We start from the raw sequence: 13356 nt of genomic DNA, 5'->3' as shown, positions 1-13356 counted from the left end.
GCCTTCTCCTCTGGCTCTCCTCCCTCCCTCCCTCCCTCCCCTTCTCCTCTTTCCCCCGCTCCCTCACAGGAGCCTGTTCCCTCTGCGGCCACAGGATTCACTTTGTTTTTGATCATTCTCAGATTCAGAGCTCGACAACTTATCTGCTTCTCTACATTCTCCGAGGCCCAGAGGAGGAAAGCGGGGCCTTTTATTACCCTCGCTCTTTGCCTCTTCCTCTGATGTGCTGAAAAAGACAATAGACAGATAGGGAGAGGGAGAAGAAAGAGATTCTGGCCAGTGTGCTTTTAAAAGTGTGTTGGTCCCAAGGCTTGAAACGACTGGTTCTCTAGACTACATTTACTCATGGTCTGACCAAGAGTATTACAAAGCCTTTTTAGCCTTACAGACATAGAAATGCTGCAGTGTCACATACCAATCTTCAGCATTCAGCACCTGGCTCAAAATTGTATAAAATATCATAAAAACCGTAATTACAGCTCTCCACAGCAGTCATCCACTGTATATTAGAATAAGTATGTAGCCTTCATATTGATATATTCATATTGAAATGAAAAACAGGTTACGTATTAATTATTCTTCATGCCTCTGATTCTTCAAGTTCTTCAAGGCACGTAGTGAAACGCCACAACAAATTACTGTTCACACTCAGATTGTTGAAAAATCTGTATCCTGCTAATTAAGTGTTAAAATAATTGAACTTTTTGGACACCAAATGGAATGGGCTTTATATTTGCAGCACAGTACTACATTTTAAATGACTACACTACTGTGGCCACTGCAGACTCAATACACTGTCTGCACTGTGGATTGCATTGTAACCCTTAATTCAATAGTCATCATCAATTTATAAGTGCATGTATTCATTGCTCAATGGAGTGCAAATGTTAACGGAGTAATTAAGTATGTGCAAGTTATTAACACGCCATGACAACTGTTGCCACAGTTCAATGATCTATCACACTTTTTTATTGTGAAATATGTATACTACTGAGTTTCACACTTAAAATATGTGATTTCTTAACATTCCCTGCTGCCTCGCATTAAAAACCCATTGAACAAGAAGTTGGCCACCATCTCCACTGACATATAGCTTCACATATAATTAATCAGCCACACATAGTGTTTTAGTTTAGAAGTTACTTTTTTACTCTAACCGTGTTTTGAAAATTCAGTATAATTCTACAGCAGCCTCCACTTTAATGACAGCGATGTCAATTAAAAGTAGAATCATCATTTAATGATAAAAAAATTGTCCACAGACTCCACAAACATACCACCTATAGCCTTTTATGTGCCGCTTACCATGTTCATTGATTTTTGGCAATGCACAAGCATGCTTTGCTTTTTTCTGGATGCAAGCTATGACACATACACACTCACATATAGAGATATTTCAATTATTTGCATTAGTATGCAAGACACAATTCTATCAACAAAGGGATAGGTAAACTATATCAAACAATATCATATTTATCAAATAAGGACTCCTGATGTAACATGTAGCTTTGGAACCACTAGGAAGGACAAGAATTTTGATGATTAATTCATCTTTTGAGTCTTCACTTAATTATTTACTGGAGTACTTAGCTTCGAAGATCTGTTTTATATTAAAATTATTTAAAGATCTGTTTAGTTTTTGGTTAGACATCAGTGCAGGCTCACAAAACTTGTGATGGTAACTTTTCCCCATTTTGTTAAATTTCAATTTGTTAATTGGAAAAAAATAACTGACACTTGATGCCCTTAATCAAAAAGCTATTATTTTGAAGGTCCCCATTTAATTGCTCCTGCATCCAACCCTGCCAAAATGTCCTTGAGCAACAATTCAAACTTCAACCACAACCTCAAAGGGCCTAACTAGCCAGCCAACTCTGCCCCAAACCACAGGGAGATATAAGGATTCCCCCTTTGGGGAAATCAATAAAGTCTGTCAGAAAAAGCCACCATCTATCTTGACATGAATCATCAGACACTGTTTGCAAAGACCAGTGCTCCTCTGAAAGCGCCTTTGTTAGCCCCGTATTAGCTTTTAGCCTGTTGAATAACGCAGGCCAAGACACCATGGGACTCATCATTGTCTTCTGATTAATTAACATTACTGGCACTCTTGTTTGTCGACCCCTGACTCCTCTCTCCTTTTCTCCTTCTGTCCCCTGTGTTCCTGCACGGCTTCCTTGTTCAGAGGCGATGATTCGACTGTGTGCTGAACTTAAGAACTTAATGGGGAAGATTCACAGGGAGTTCAGGACACAATTAGTGATTACCAGACAGCCATGTCTTCTGAGGGCTTCCATCCTTCGTTTCATCCTCCCTTAACAAAGACGAGGGATCTTCAAGCAAAAGGAATAGCATATGAGGCTGTAATGCTCTTGGATTTGTCCTGCCCACATTCTCAGAAAGATCATACACTTCTGGTGGTTGATTAGAAAAGTGTGAGAAATGGACAGAAGTCTCTTTAATTAACAATAACAATCTGATCTCAGTTTGGGGAAACTAGGCAGGGTGGAGAAATAATTGAGGACCGGGTTAGAGGTGAAAACGCTGAACCATTTTTCATGTTCTTTTTTTATATCACTGTTATGAGGAGTTTTCATAAAAATGGCTGCAAATTAGCTTTTAGTCCACTTCTCTTTAATTATGTTTTGTTTTAGTTTCGAGTTTTGAGGAGAAGAGGAGAATTATCCAAACTCAGCTCATGCATTTTTAATTTCCTCAGCACTTAAACAGAATAGAAACTGAAAGTTGAAATAGCTAGACAAAACAAGACTTCAACTGATAAATGCTGAAACCCATGTCGTTTCCACTACCACTGACTTTCTTTATCACAGCACACCAATAAAAAAGGGTTGGGCGATAAGACTGTACAACCACACGACAGTAGAAATGTGTCCCTCGGTAGAGATTTGGCAATATAGTTTCCACGATGAGAGCTATCTCCATAGTGTCTAAAGAAAATAGTTCCTACATGAAACTGCTCACAATAATGTCTGTTGATTATATTGAGTTATGATTACTGGAAATAAACATCGCTGTTGAGTTTTCAAATGTATTTTTTGGCACTTTGAGCACCACAAGCAGTTCCATCATTTAGTTCCACTATATTCGAGAGAAGGCAGACATTTCCCGTACCGTTATCGTGAAAAATTAGACTTATCGTGATACAAGATTTTGTCCATATCACCCATCCTACAACAAAATATAAACTGATGGAGCTGTGATAGCTGAATCATCACTTTATCGGTTGCCTTCACAGTGGCTTCATTTCTAACTTAATCAATTAGGCTGTAATTAAAATGCTGCCATAGACAAACAGAGACAATGGAGGAGTTAGGAATGAGTGGGCAGAGGACACCACAGTATTTGGGCCCAGGCCAAAACTATACTGGAGTAGTGGGTGGGGAGGAGAATCTGGATCGCATTTGTTTCAGAGAGCCATAATGGGTTTTTGTGTTTCTTTGTGTATGTGAGTGTGTTTGCATGAATTCTGAAATAACAGTGAGCAGCACAGTATATGATGTGCAAGCTGCTTTAGGGTACAGAGCCTTATCTTATACTTCCTTTCCAACCCTGTTGAGAGCAAAGTGTCTCTCTCCCTCCACTCCACCCTCTATTTCACCCTCCCTCTGACAGTAGCATAGCTGAAGGAAATGGTCAGTGTGACTCTTGAGCAAAGAGAAAAAGCCTTGTAGGCTTATCGTTATCCTGCTGGTGTAATCCCTGTCCACCACATCCCAGCAAAAGAACAGCCCTGGGAGCGCCTTGCATCGGTCTTGCTCCTCATGACAAACTATTTTCCCAAAGACAGCAGGGACACCTTACAACAGCCGCTGGTGAGTCTTAATCTGACACCACCAACAAAAAAAATGTATGTGTGTATGTGTGTGCATGTGTGTGTGTGTAGGTGTGTGCACGCGTGTGTGTGTGAGATACAAAGCGAGAGAGAGAGAGCTAGTAGTGTCCCCTTGTCATCTCACAGCCTCCACAGCCCATACAGACCATCTGTGCATTAAAGAGCTGGAGTCCAAGCAAAGTATTTAAACGGGTTTAATGTCTTCAGGAGGGCCATAACCTTGGTCCTGTAGGACCCCAGAAGGCCCATCATACCAAGGCAGGAGGTCTCTTAATGTACCGAACAGATGACAAGGATGCAGAGTTCACACACACCGCAGAGTAACTCAATCTGCAGGAAGTCTCCCACATTTGTTCGTCCACTCTCCTCTTCCCTCCCTCCCCGTCTCCTTTGTCCCTGCTCTCAAAACAAAGGGAGAAGATGTCAAAAATCTCATTAAAAAATAATGGCCTCCACCTGCTTTCTTTCTTTTCTCATTCTCTCCTGCTTGCCTTTCTAATGGCCAGCTTGGAAAAATCTGGAGGATACCCACCATGCACAGTGCAACAACTACCTCAGTGTACACAGCGCATTTAGCCACAGAACGCACACACAAAAGCACTAACTGTTCTACAGCATGGGTTCCCAAGCCTAACAGTATTAATCAAAAGGAACTCCTGCAGGTGTAACTCCTGCCCCCCTTTGCTTGTCTCATAAACCACTCATGTCTAGACCTTAACAGGGAAAGAAACACTCAACCATGTGGCTAAATCATCTATATGAGCCTCTCTGGAAAATCCTCACTCAGTTCTTTAAAACTATTGAACACATACATCAGGCCTGAGGTTACACGTTAAGTAAATACATGTGTCAACTGGCTATTTATAATATCTCCCTGAGGCCAGATTAGCCTTTGGCCTGAAGAGCATAAACCAGCACCTCAGTATGTCTGCAGTGTCTTCACAGCTTCACAAGACATCCAACAAATGTCAGCCTCATGCGTTTCTGTAATTAATAACCATGGAAAACGGATGTTGTCTGCGCCTGTCTCCATGACTGAACATCCTCACAAAAATTAGCCATAAACCATGTAATATTTCAAACAGATGGCAGAGAGAGAATAAGGATTTGTGTTGTTATTTTGCATTATAACAGAGATTAGATGGTTATACGGAGAGGGTTGCAAAGACAAAACATGAATGAATCAAAAAAATAAAAAGAGAAAATCAAAGAGAGATAGGATTTCGCAAAAGATTAGAATGAAGTAAGATACCATCATTCAAAACTAATAATGAGAGAAAACAATGAGTGATTTAGGCAGAAACAGAAAGAAACAAAGGAGGCTATATTCCAACAATGTCTAATCTCCATGAGGACGCCTGTCTGCTATCGACCCAGATAACACTGCAGGCTGTGTATCATGAGATTTGGGGCAAAAGGTAAACAGGAAATCAAAACAATCTAATTCTGTTTGAGGTTGAAGGGAAAGAGAAAATGGATGTATTGTCCATCCCTACATAGCATGTGAAAAGTAATGGTATCCTTTGTTAAGGCTCCTATGACTCACTCCTTCGAAGAGGACGTCTGTCCACACATCACCAGCACTCTGAACCACTGAAGAGTGTGTGTCAGCTCTGATGTTGGGCAGAGGGGAAAGTTATTTGACTCAAATTCTCAGTGTATTATTAATATCTAAGGCAGAGGATTCTGTAAGGTTATTTGATATTGAGAAATTTTTTCCTATGAAAATAGTTATGTGCATTAAACTGGGGGTGAAATTGATACTTACTGTATATCAACTGCTGCGCTTCAAGTTGCAAAATGATGTTCAGAATACAAAGCCTAGAGCGAAGTAACAGCCAGGCTATTGGATTTTGAAAAATTCCTCACAAGAAAGCTTCACCAACCGAGGCAAGTGAGACTCATCACCCGGGGCCTTCTGGATGCCCGCTGGAGGAGGTTTTTGGAAATAATATCCTGGAGAAAATTACAGCTCTGAACAATTTGTTTTATTCAGAATGCAAAGCTCTCTCACCGATTTCTCCTGGTTATCCTCCTAGTGGGCGACAGCCAGAATATGCTATGAGAATGACAGAAACAAGGTGGCAATGAAGGGAGAGAGTAGGGATCTGGGTCAGAGAGGCAAGGCATAGATTTAAATGCCATCAAATGCACGGTGAAGCTCTGAATGGCAGCATACAGTATAAACACAGTGCAATATACACTGAGTGTGTGAGTATATGTGTGTGTAAGAGGGGTAGGGAGTGTGTATGTATGTGTATGTAAGGGTGAGAGAGAGAAAGAGTGCTTACAGTGAAAAGCACATCAGAAAATGTACTTAAGAGTACAATAGCAATCCTGAGCCTTGCCAGGAGGGTTACGGACGGATATGGTCACCTTAATACAGACATTCACGCCATTCAGTCTGGCTGATGAGTTACTGGATGGATCTAATTTTCAAAATAGAGCCAAGCATCGGTGAAGTTTCTAAAAACAAAGTGATGACTGTAGAGAAAATCTCCAGATCCCTTTGCGAAGCTACACAGGGGACGTCAGCATCGTTATAGCTCAGATACTGACATGTCCAAAAGAAGTGCATGCACACATCAGAATTGACCAAAATCCCCATTACCTCTCACTCTCACTCTCTAACACACACACCACACACACACACACACACACACACACACACACACACACACACACAGAAATTGAGGGCTGCCCAAAACCACCAGTAACCCAAACAAAGTCCAAGGTCAGCAGAGTGGGCTCACAGAGCTGAAACCACCAACCCTGGCTTTCATTACCAGGAACAGAATCAGCAGAGGGATGTAGGGACACATGGGATGAGGTTACGTTAGCTGGCTCTGTTTATTTGAGTGAGTCTGGCCAGGGCCCAACTCATACTCTCTCGTCTGTGGGATACAAAACACATCGTGATTATTGTTGATCCAAATATCAAACCTTCAAATTATTTTTACAACGGAGTCCTTTTCTGCACAGCTGAATCAGACTCCACAAAACAGAAATGTTGTTACACGTGTGTGTGTCTGTGTGTGTGTGTGTGTGTGTGTGTGTGTGAGAGAGAGTGTGTGTGTGTGTGTGTGTGTGTCAGTCATTCAGTGTGTAACATTAACCAGGCCAGGCAGAGCTTTACCTCTAATGGTGCCCAGAGTGTGAGGGGTAAAGAAGCTGTCATAACTCTAATAAAAACTAGGCATAAAAGACAGCAGACGTCCTCAGCACTGACTGTGTCATACATACAGTACATGTACATATGCACACACACCCCGACTGCTGTTTCTCTGCTGTCCATGTAAAGGCTTTTTTTAGGGAAACAGTAATCAATTTGCTGCTAGAACTACTACCATCTGACCTTACATAATCAACACTCAACTCATAATGTGCATATGCAAGTCAAATGTTATCATTAAATGTCCACTTTACAATCCAACTTAATAATATGCCAGCACAAACTAGGCAGTGTCCTGTTTTTATGTGCGTTTCAGCCATTGACTTTGGTAACAGGCAGGGGTTTTCCATATAAATGGAGAGTGAATCAATTCACTGAGCAGGAACAATGCAGGGTGTAGAATTTATACTCCTAAATGTTTATTGGACCAACTGTGTTTATCAATGGAAGGCCTCAGTTGGCCTGAACACCCACAATTTTTGGGAAGTGATCTAAATGCTGCTCATTAAAGGAAGATTAATCAAAGTCGTGAAAAGCTGAAAATGACTCATGACAAGGCTGAAAATAAAAATGACTAACAAACAGAGAAGCTGAAGGAATTATTAAAAAGTGAGGAGTAGATTTACATATAGATGCAATGCAAGAGCTGAACAAAATCTATACACTTTGGAGAATATATCTAAGATAGTATCATAACAATTGCAATGTAGCAAAGATTTAGTTGTGGCTTTGTTATCGTTTTTGCTGTGACCGTTTCAATGGAGAAGTTTTATTTTTTTTGTTATTATTCATTTTAGGCAATTTGGTATTTCAGATTGACTCAAATGATAAAATGTGAAATGTAACACCCTCCTCCTCCCTACTGACCTCCTGTCTAGACCCAGGCATCCTCCCCATCATGACCAAGGTCCTAGTTCTGTCCTTCCCATTATTACCCTCGTGGCTAACATGAATATATATATGTTTGTGCGTGTGTATGTGTGTGCGTTAGTGTGCGTGTGCGTGAGTGTGTCATTACTCCTGCCCCCATCTGACGGTTTTGGGTTAAACAATGTTATTATTAAAGCCTTTCCAGAGTAGCTTCCTGCCTGCCTCCAGTGACACCCTTACCAACTATAAATCAACTGCCTGAGCCCTGTAAATCACATACGATGTGTGTGTGTGTGTGTGTGTGTGTGTGTGTGTGTGTGTGTGTGTGTGCAGATATGTGTGTGTCTGACCACTGCAGCTGTGCTCTCAGACGCACATGAAGACGACATTGCAGCTGTGAGCGTGTCACATGTTACTTCCTTTCAAACAACACAGAGGAAACAAATGATAAATGTTAAATTAAAGCAGATGCTTTGAATGTGATTTAAGGGAATACTATGAATGAATTACAAGTCTGCATGTTTTATGAGTGGAGACTGTTTGTTTGGTCTGATAACACAGCAATGTTTGAGACGTGTGTTGTGTGGCTTACATTAGGAAAAAAAAAGTGTGCAGTAAAATCACACTAAAGCAACTATTGTTAGTGGTAAATTGAATTCCTGAAACTAAAAACAACCCCGTTAGACCACTAAAGATTAGTTTCTGTTTGAAAGGAGACACAGAGACAATTTCATCTCCCCAAGACCAAACCAGATAAATAATGCTCTCTGAAATAAATGGCTCCTGTGCAGCCGTGATGGCTCATTCTGTGATTGTTTGTGATTGTGTTGACACCCCCTGCTGGGCTGAAGACATCACTACCACACGGAGAGCAAGCTCACTACCAGCGACAATGTCCCATATCCAATCCCACTTCCTGCCAGGCTACAATATACTGGAGTTAATGAAACACTAAAATAAAGCTGATACCTTCCTCCAGACTTATAACACTGCAGCAAAGGACAAACACAAATATAAACACAAGAGAGAAAACAACCAAAAAATAATATACTGAACCCTATACTGTACTGTATATCCTTTGTCTAAAACGCCTGTGTGTGAGTGTCTGTGTGCACGCGCACACTCAAGAGAGAGAGTCTAGACAGCTGTATCCTCGCCAGGTCTCTCTCTGCTAAGGAGAGTGAGAAATATATACTGTGCAGCTGCCGAAGACACAGTCGACCCACAAAAGAGCTATTGTGCGCCCACAGCAAAACAATACAGCTTAGCTGAGCTATGAGAAAAAAACCATTGGGATCAATAGAGAATTGCAATTAGCCCACATTGGCAGGAGCAGTGCCAGATTAGACACAGGATGTCGATTCCATTTCCTGCACTATCGGGCCCTCAAACTTGGTAGGCTCACTGTGTAATTGGAGCAACACACATACAACTGGGTAAGACGCCGTAGTGTGAAGGTGATGATGAGGATGAAGATGGCGATAATAATAATAATAATAATAATAATAATAATTTTGAAGAGGGTTGAGCAATGTCAAAAACATTTCTAGCACTCATATGCAAAAAGTAACACACAAGCATTTGGAGTGGAATAAAAAGCATGTATCAAACCCACATGCATTTTTACATAAAACTGTTCACAACATGTTTGTGTGGTGCTTTGTCTGAAGCCCTCAGTTATTACATTGCAACACCACATTACAACAGCAGACCAATGTAGTGACCTTAAAGCTGCTCCTGTAATTCACAGCTACAGTTGTAATCATCCTCAGCTTCAAACACTTGAATCAAAATACAGAATTCAGTCTTTTACCTTCTACATCAATTTATTCAGATGCATAACTGCAACTTCATTAATCTGAAATTGACATACATGACCTCACATTGAAAAGAAAACTCCTCACCACACACTTTTCATTTCAATGGCCTTAATGCAAAGAGGGGATTCTTTTTCTCACACTGTAAATCTTCTTGACAAAACTTAAAAGCACTGACCCACCAATTAAAGGTCTTACCTTTAAGTATGCCCTGGCCTTGCAGTACATCCCTTGAAATCAGCACAGAGTAGAAGCTTTGTGAGAAGCCAGCTCGACAGGGACCTTTGGAAGCGTGCTCCCCATTATTCCTCTGGAAGGAAGAGAATACAATGTAAAACATCTATAAACATGGATTGCATTGATATCTTGCTTGTCTGTGGACCCGAGCCTTGGAGAAAAGCTGCATATGTTGCAGCAGTTAACAGAAATATATTCAACAAGTTGAATATTGTTTAATCGCTGTATGACAATGTCTGATAAAATGTGCAGCACAACTTGCTCCCTAAAGAAACCAGGCCATGATGAAACGAGGACCGTTTTTAAGTGAAAAGGAAAACTGCATGAATGCAGCAGAATTTTCTCATTGACTGTGAGACTTACACTAGCAGAGGCTTCGGAGAGCTAAGGAGGAACTGAGCAACTGAGCAGTGTACAAAGTGTGTGTGTGTGTGTGTGTGTGTGTGTGTGTGTGTGTGTGTGTGTGTGTGTGGGTGTGGGTGTATGTGTACACTACTCAAACGCTCTGCAGAAAACTTTGCACCTAACATGGTTAAACTGAAAGATGTGACCCACTACAGCACAAGTAAACGAGCCATCGCGGGCTCACACACACACACACACACAAACACCGATGCCAACGCTGGCTGGAGAATTAACAGGAGGCTCAACGCACGCAAGTGGAAGAGAATAACACAGGAGTATAATATCTTTGAGTAATAGCCAATTTTTTTCTAAATATGAGAGCCGTGGCTTTAGTCACAAAAGCGCAGAGAGAAAGATTCAGCAGAGCCACTCGGTGCGCCGTTCAGAGTAGCCCACAGCCGCCGACTTAATTCAGCCTTTTATTGATTAAATGACGAGAAAAGGTTGAAAAGCACCTTACTATAACTAAAGTTGAACTTATTGCAGTCTATTACTTTTTGGTCGGAGAAGCATTTGTGGAGGAAGGCGCTGCTATAATAAGCGAGATGATGATAGTTTGATGAAGAATAAAGAGGTATCACCCTTGGCGATTAAATTGTGCAGTCATTTTAACTTGTGTAGGATATTGCAGCCCGGTGGTGAACCCCGTAGAGAACCAGAGGAAACCTGACGAGGATCAGAGTGGACAATACTGGATCGTTAACTCTTACGTTCTTCTTTATTTGTACCCCCCCGTTACACAGTGGAATTCATTAGGGAACCAATTAGCGCACTTGTAGGGAAATAACGACCCGGCGCTGCGCTGCTGCAGCAGCACACTGGACTGACACTGGACTCCATCCGACTACATGACTTTATTCAAGCTTATGCGCTATTGCTTTCAAAACGCTGCGTCTCGTACTCTCATAACTCCTCTACACAGATCAAGCTGTACTAAAAAAACATAAAGAATAAAAAAAGAGAGAGAAATCTCACCCAGAATGTGTCAAGAAGAAGGGCTGCTGTCAGGACCAGAGCGAAGTCAGTTCTCATCGTGGCGAACAAGCGAGCCAGGGCTGCCTGGACGAGGAACCAGTAAAAGAGGGTCGATTCGTAATTCTTCTCCAATAATTGTGTAAATCCCCCCCTTTTCTTGGTTAGACTGTCCGTTACGTCCCTCCCTGCGCTCCGCGAGTGTGCTGCAGCTCTGCCCCGACTTTCCCCGGCTCTCTCATCTGCAGGTGAGCGCTCCGCTCAGCACTAAGGCGCAGCCAGCGTCACTCTCCAACCCCTCCTATCACCCGGTGCAGGAAAACTCCACACACGCACTTAAAGAAACACTCGGTTGGAGCTTTGGATCAAACAACCACACCTCTGACGTCTTTAAGAGGACCCCGGTATTTTATACCCCTCTCTTTAGTTGTATGGTTGCAAATGAAAGGCTCGGTAAACCATAATTTCCCGGTCTCTATGCGCAAATGTATGGCAAACTCATTAGCCGTCAAACTTCCAACACTGCTTTACAAGCATGTAGCTTCAACATCTGATATGTTCATTATTAGATTTCGACAGTTAACTAATCGTGCAGACGTGCGGGGCACTGAAACCTTTCCATTACTATGATTTCAAAATTCTACACGGTTTCATTTAGACAAACTTAGAATAACAGAGTAGCTACAGATGCAGTAGGTAGGCCTATTCCACATAGTCTGCAGATGATCAGCACAAGTGAACAAATAGGACAGCATTCTTTAATCTTTTGATCAGACTACTTATTTAACTCTGTACAAAGAAAAAGAAAATCAGAACAGCAGTGCATCAAATTGATGGGTTCTTAAGCTTGTCCCTGTATGATAAGATAATAAGACTAGTAGATTTTTGTGGTCAAATGGAATTTTTAATTATTTGTTTTCGATTAAGTGTTCAGACTTGAAGGCTACAGTGTGCAACCGCCACTGTCTACCTCACTAATTAAAGTTTATTTTAGTTTATATTTGGCTGAAATGTGAAGACTTTATATGAATACAGAACTGTATGTGGATGTTGACCCTGTTTTGTGGGAGCTGTTGTATCTCTTGGTAGGCCTTGATCATTTGTATGACATTTATTAACTAAGTCAGGGAATGTTCAGAAGCAGTTTTCTGTTTGTAGGTATGCAATTAATACTGCTGGACTTTGATTATCACACAGGTTTGTTTCACCGGCTTTTATTTGATGAACTCACAAATACCCAGCCTGCCTTTTTCAACAAATCTAATACTGTCTTTGAGACTGTAAAAGAGGAGTTTCATCAAAAGAAAAGTTGAACAAAGGTCACTTCAAAAGGTTTTCAGTGTGAATTCAAATGTCTCACAAAAAACAGAACTTCGCTCTCTTTGAACTGAGCTTCTTTTGCCAAAAAAATGTTTCTGACTAAAAAGGGTTGACAAGGCCATGTCCGAGTATTACCTTGCATCTGTGTGGATGCAGTGCAATACAAGCTCTTACCATTAGCAGTTTATGTGCCTGTGTCTTGTGGCTACATAAAACCATATAAAAAAAAAAAACTGAATAATATGGAGGCTGGTTTTTCTGCCTGGCCTTTTGAGCTACTAATGACCTTTATATTCTGCTGTCTCTGATTGGCAGACTGGTCTCCATATCTGCTTAGTGAGCCAATGGGGTCTAATCCTATCAAAAAGAGTATGACTCTGCATTAGTGGGCGGCTGCTCAGCCAATTTCCTCTGTGTGACATCCAGGCATTTTACCACCTCTCTCATCCCAGTCCCTCAGTCCCAAGGATGAGCTCCAACACCCCTATCCACATTGCTTTTTTTTCCTGATAGGCTCTGTGACATGGTTATGATTTTTGTCCTGTTAAATGCTGTGACTGGCAGGTCTCTCTCTGACTCTGTCGGTCTGTGTGTGCTGTGTGTGTGTGTGTGTGTGTGTGTGTGTGTGTGTGTGTGTGTGTGTGTGTGTGTGTGTGGCCCAGAGAAGGTTTATGTGGTAATGTCAGAACAACTCTTTCACCCGTCAGAAT

The 13356-nt window shown here is 41.4% G+C and overlaps 1 protein-coding gene across 1 annotated transcript in view; it reads right to left on the bottom strand.

Annotated features, from left to right (window-relative positions):
• LOC127377521 (cadherin-4-like) overlaps nt 1-11604 on the bottom strand; it is a 222745-nt gene extending 211141 nt beyond the window's left edge. Inside the window, exons 1-2 of the mRNA XM_051425475.1 lie at nt 11330-11604; nt 9911-10022 (exon numbers count right to left, since the gene is read on the bottom strand). Coding sequence (XP_051281435.1) covers nt 9911-10022; nt 11330-11386 — 169 coding nt within the window. The 5' untranslated portion in view covers nt 11387-11604. The remainder of the gene's footprint in view (nt 1-9910; nt 10023-11329) is intronic.
• Between the last annotated feature and the right edge of the window lie 1752 nt (nt 11605-13356).

Source organism: Dicentrarchus labrax, unplaced genomic scaffold (assembly GCF_905237075.1).
Source record: "Dicentrarchus labrax unplaced genomic scaffold, dlabrax2021, whole genome shotgun sequence".
NCBI classification, from domain to species: Eukaryota; Metazoa; Chordata; class Actinopteri; family Moronidae; genus Dicentrarchus; species Dicentrarchus labrax.
This window is presented reverse-complemented; position numbering and strand designations above follow the sequence as displayed.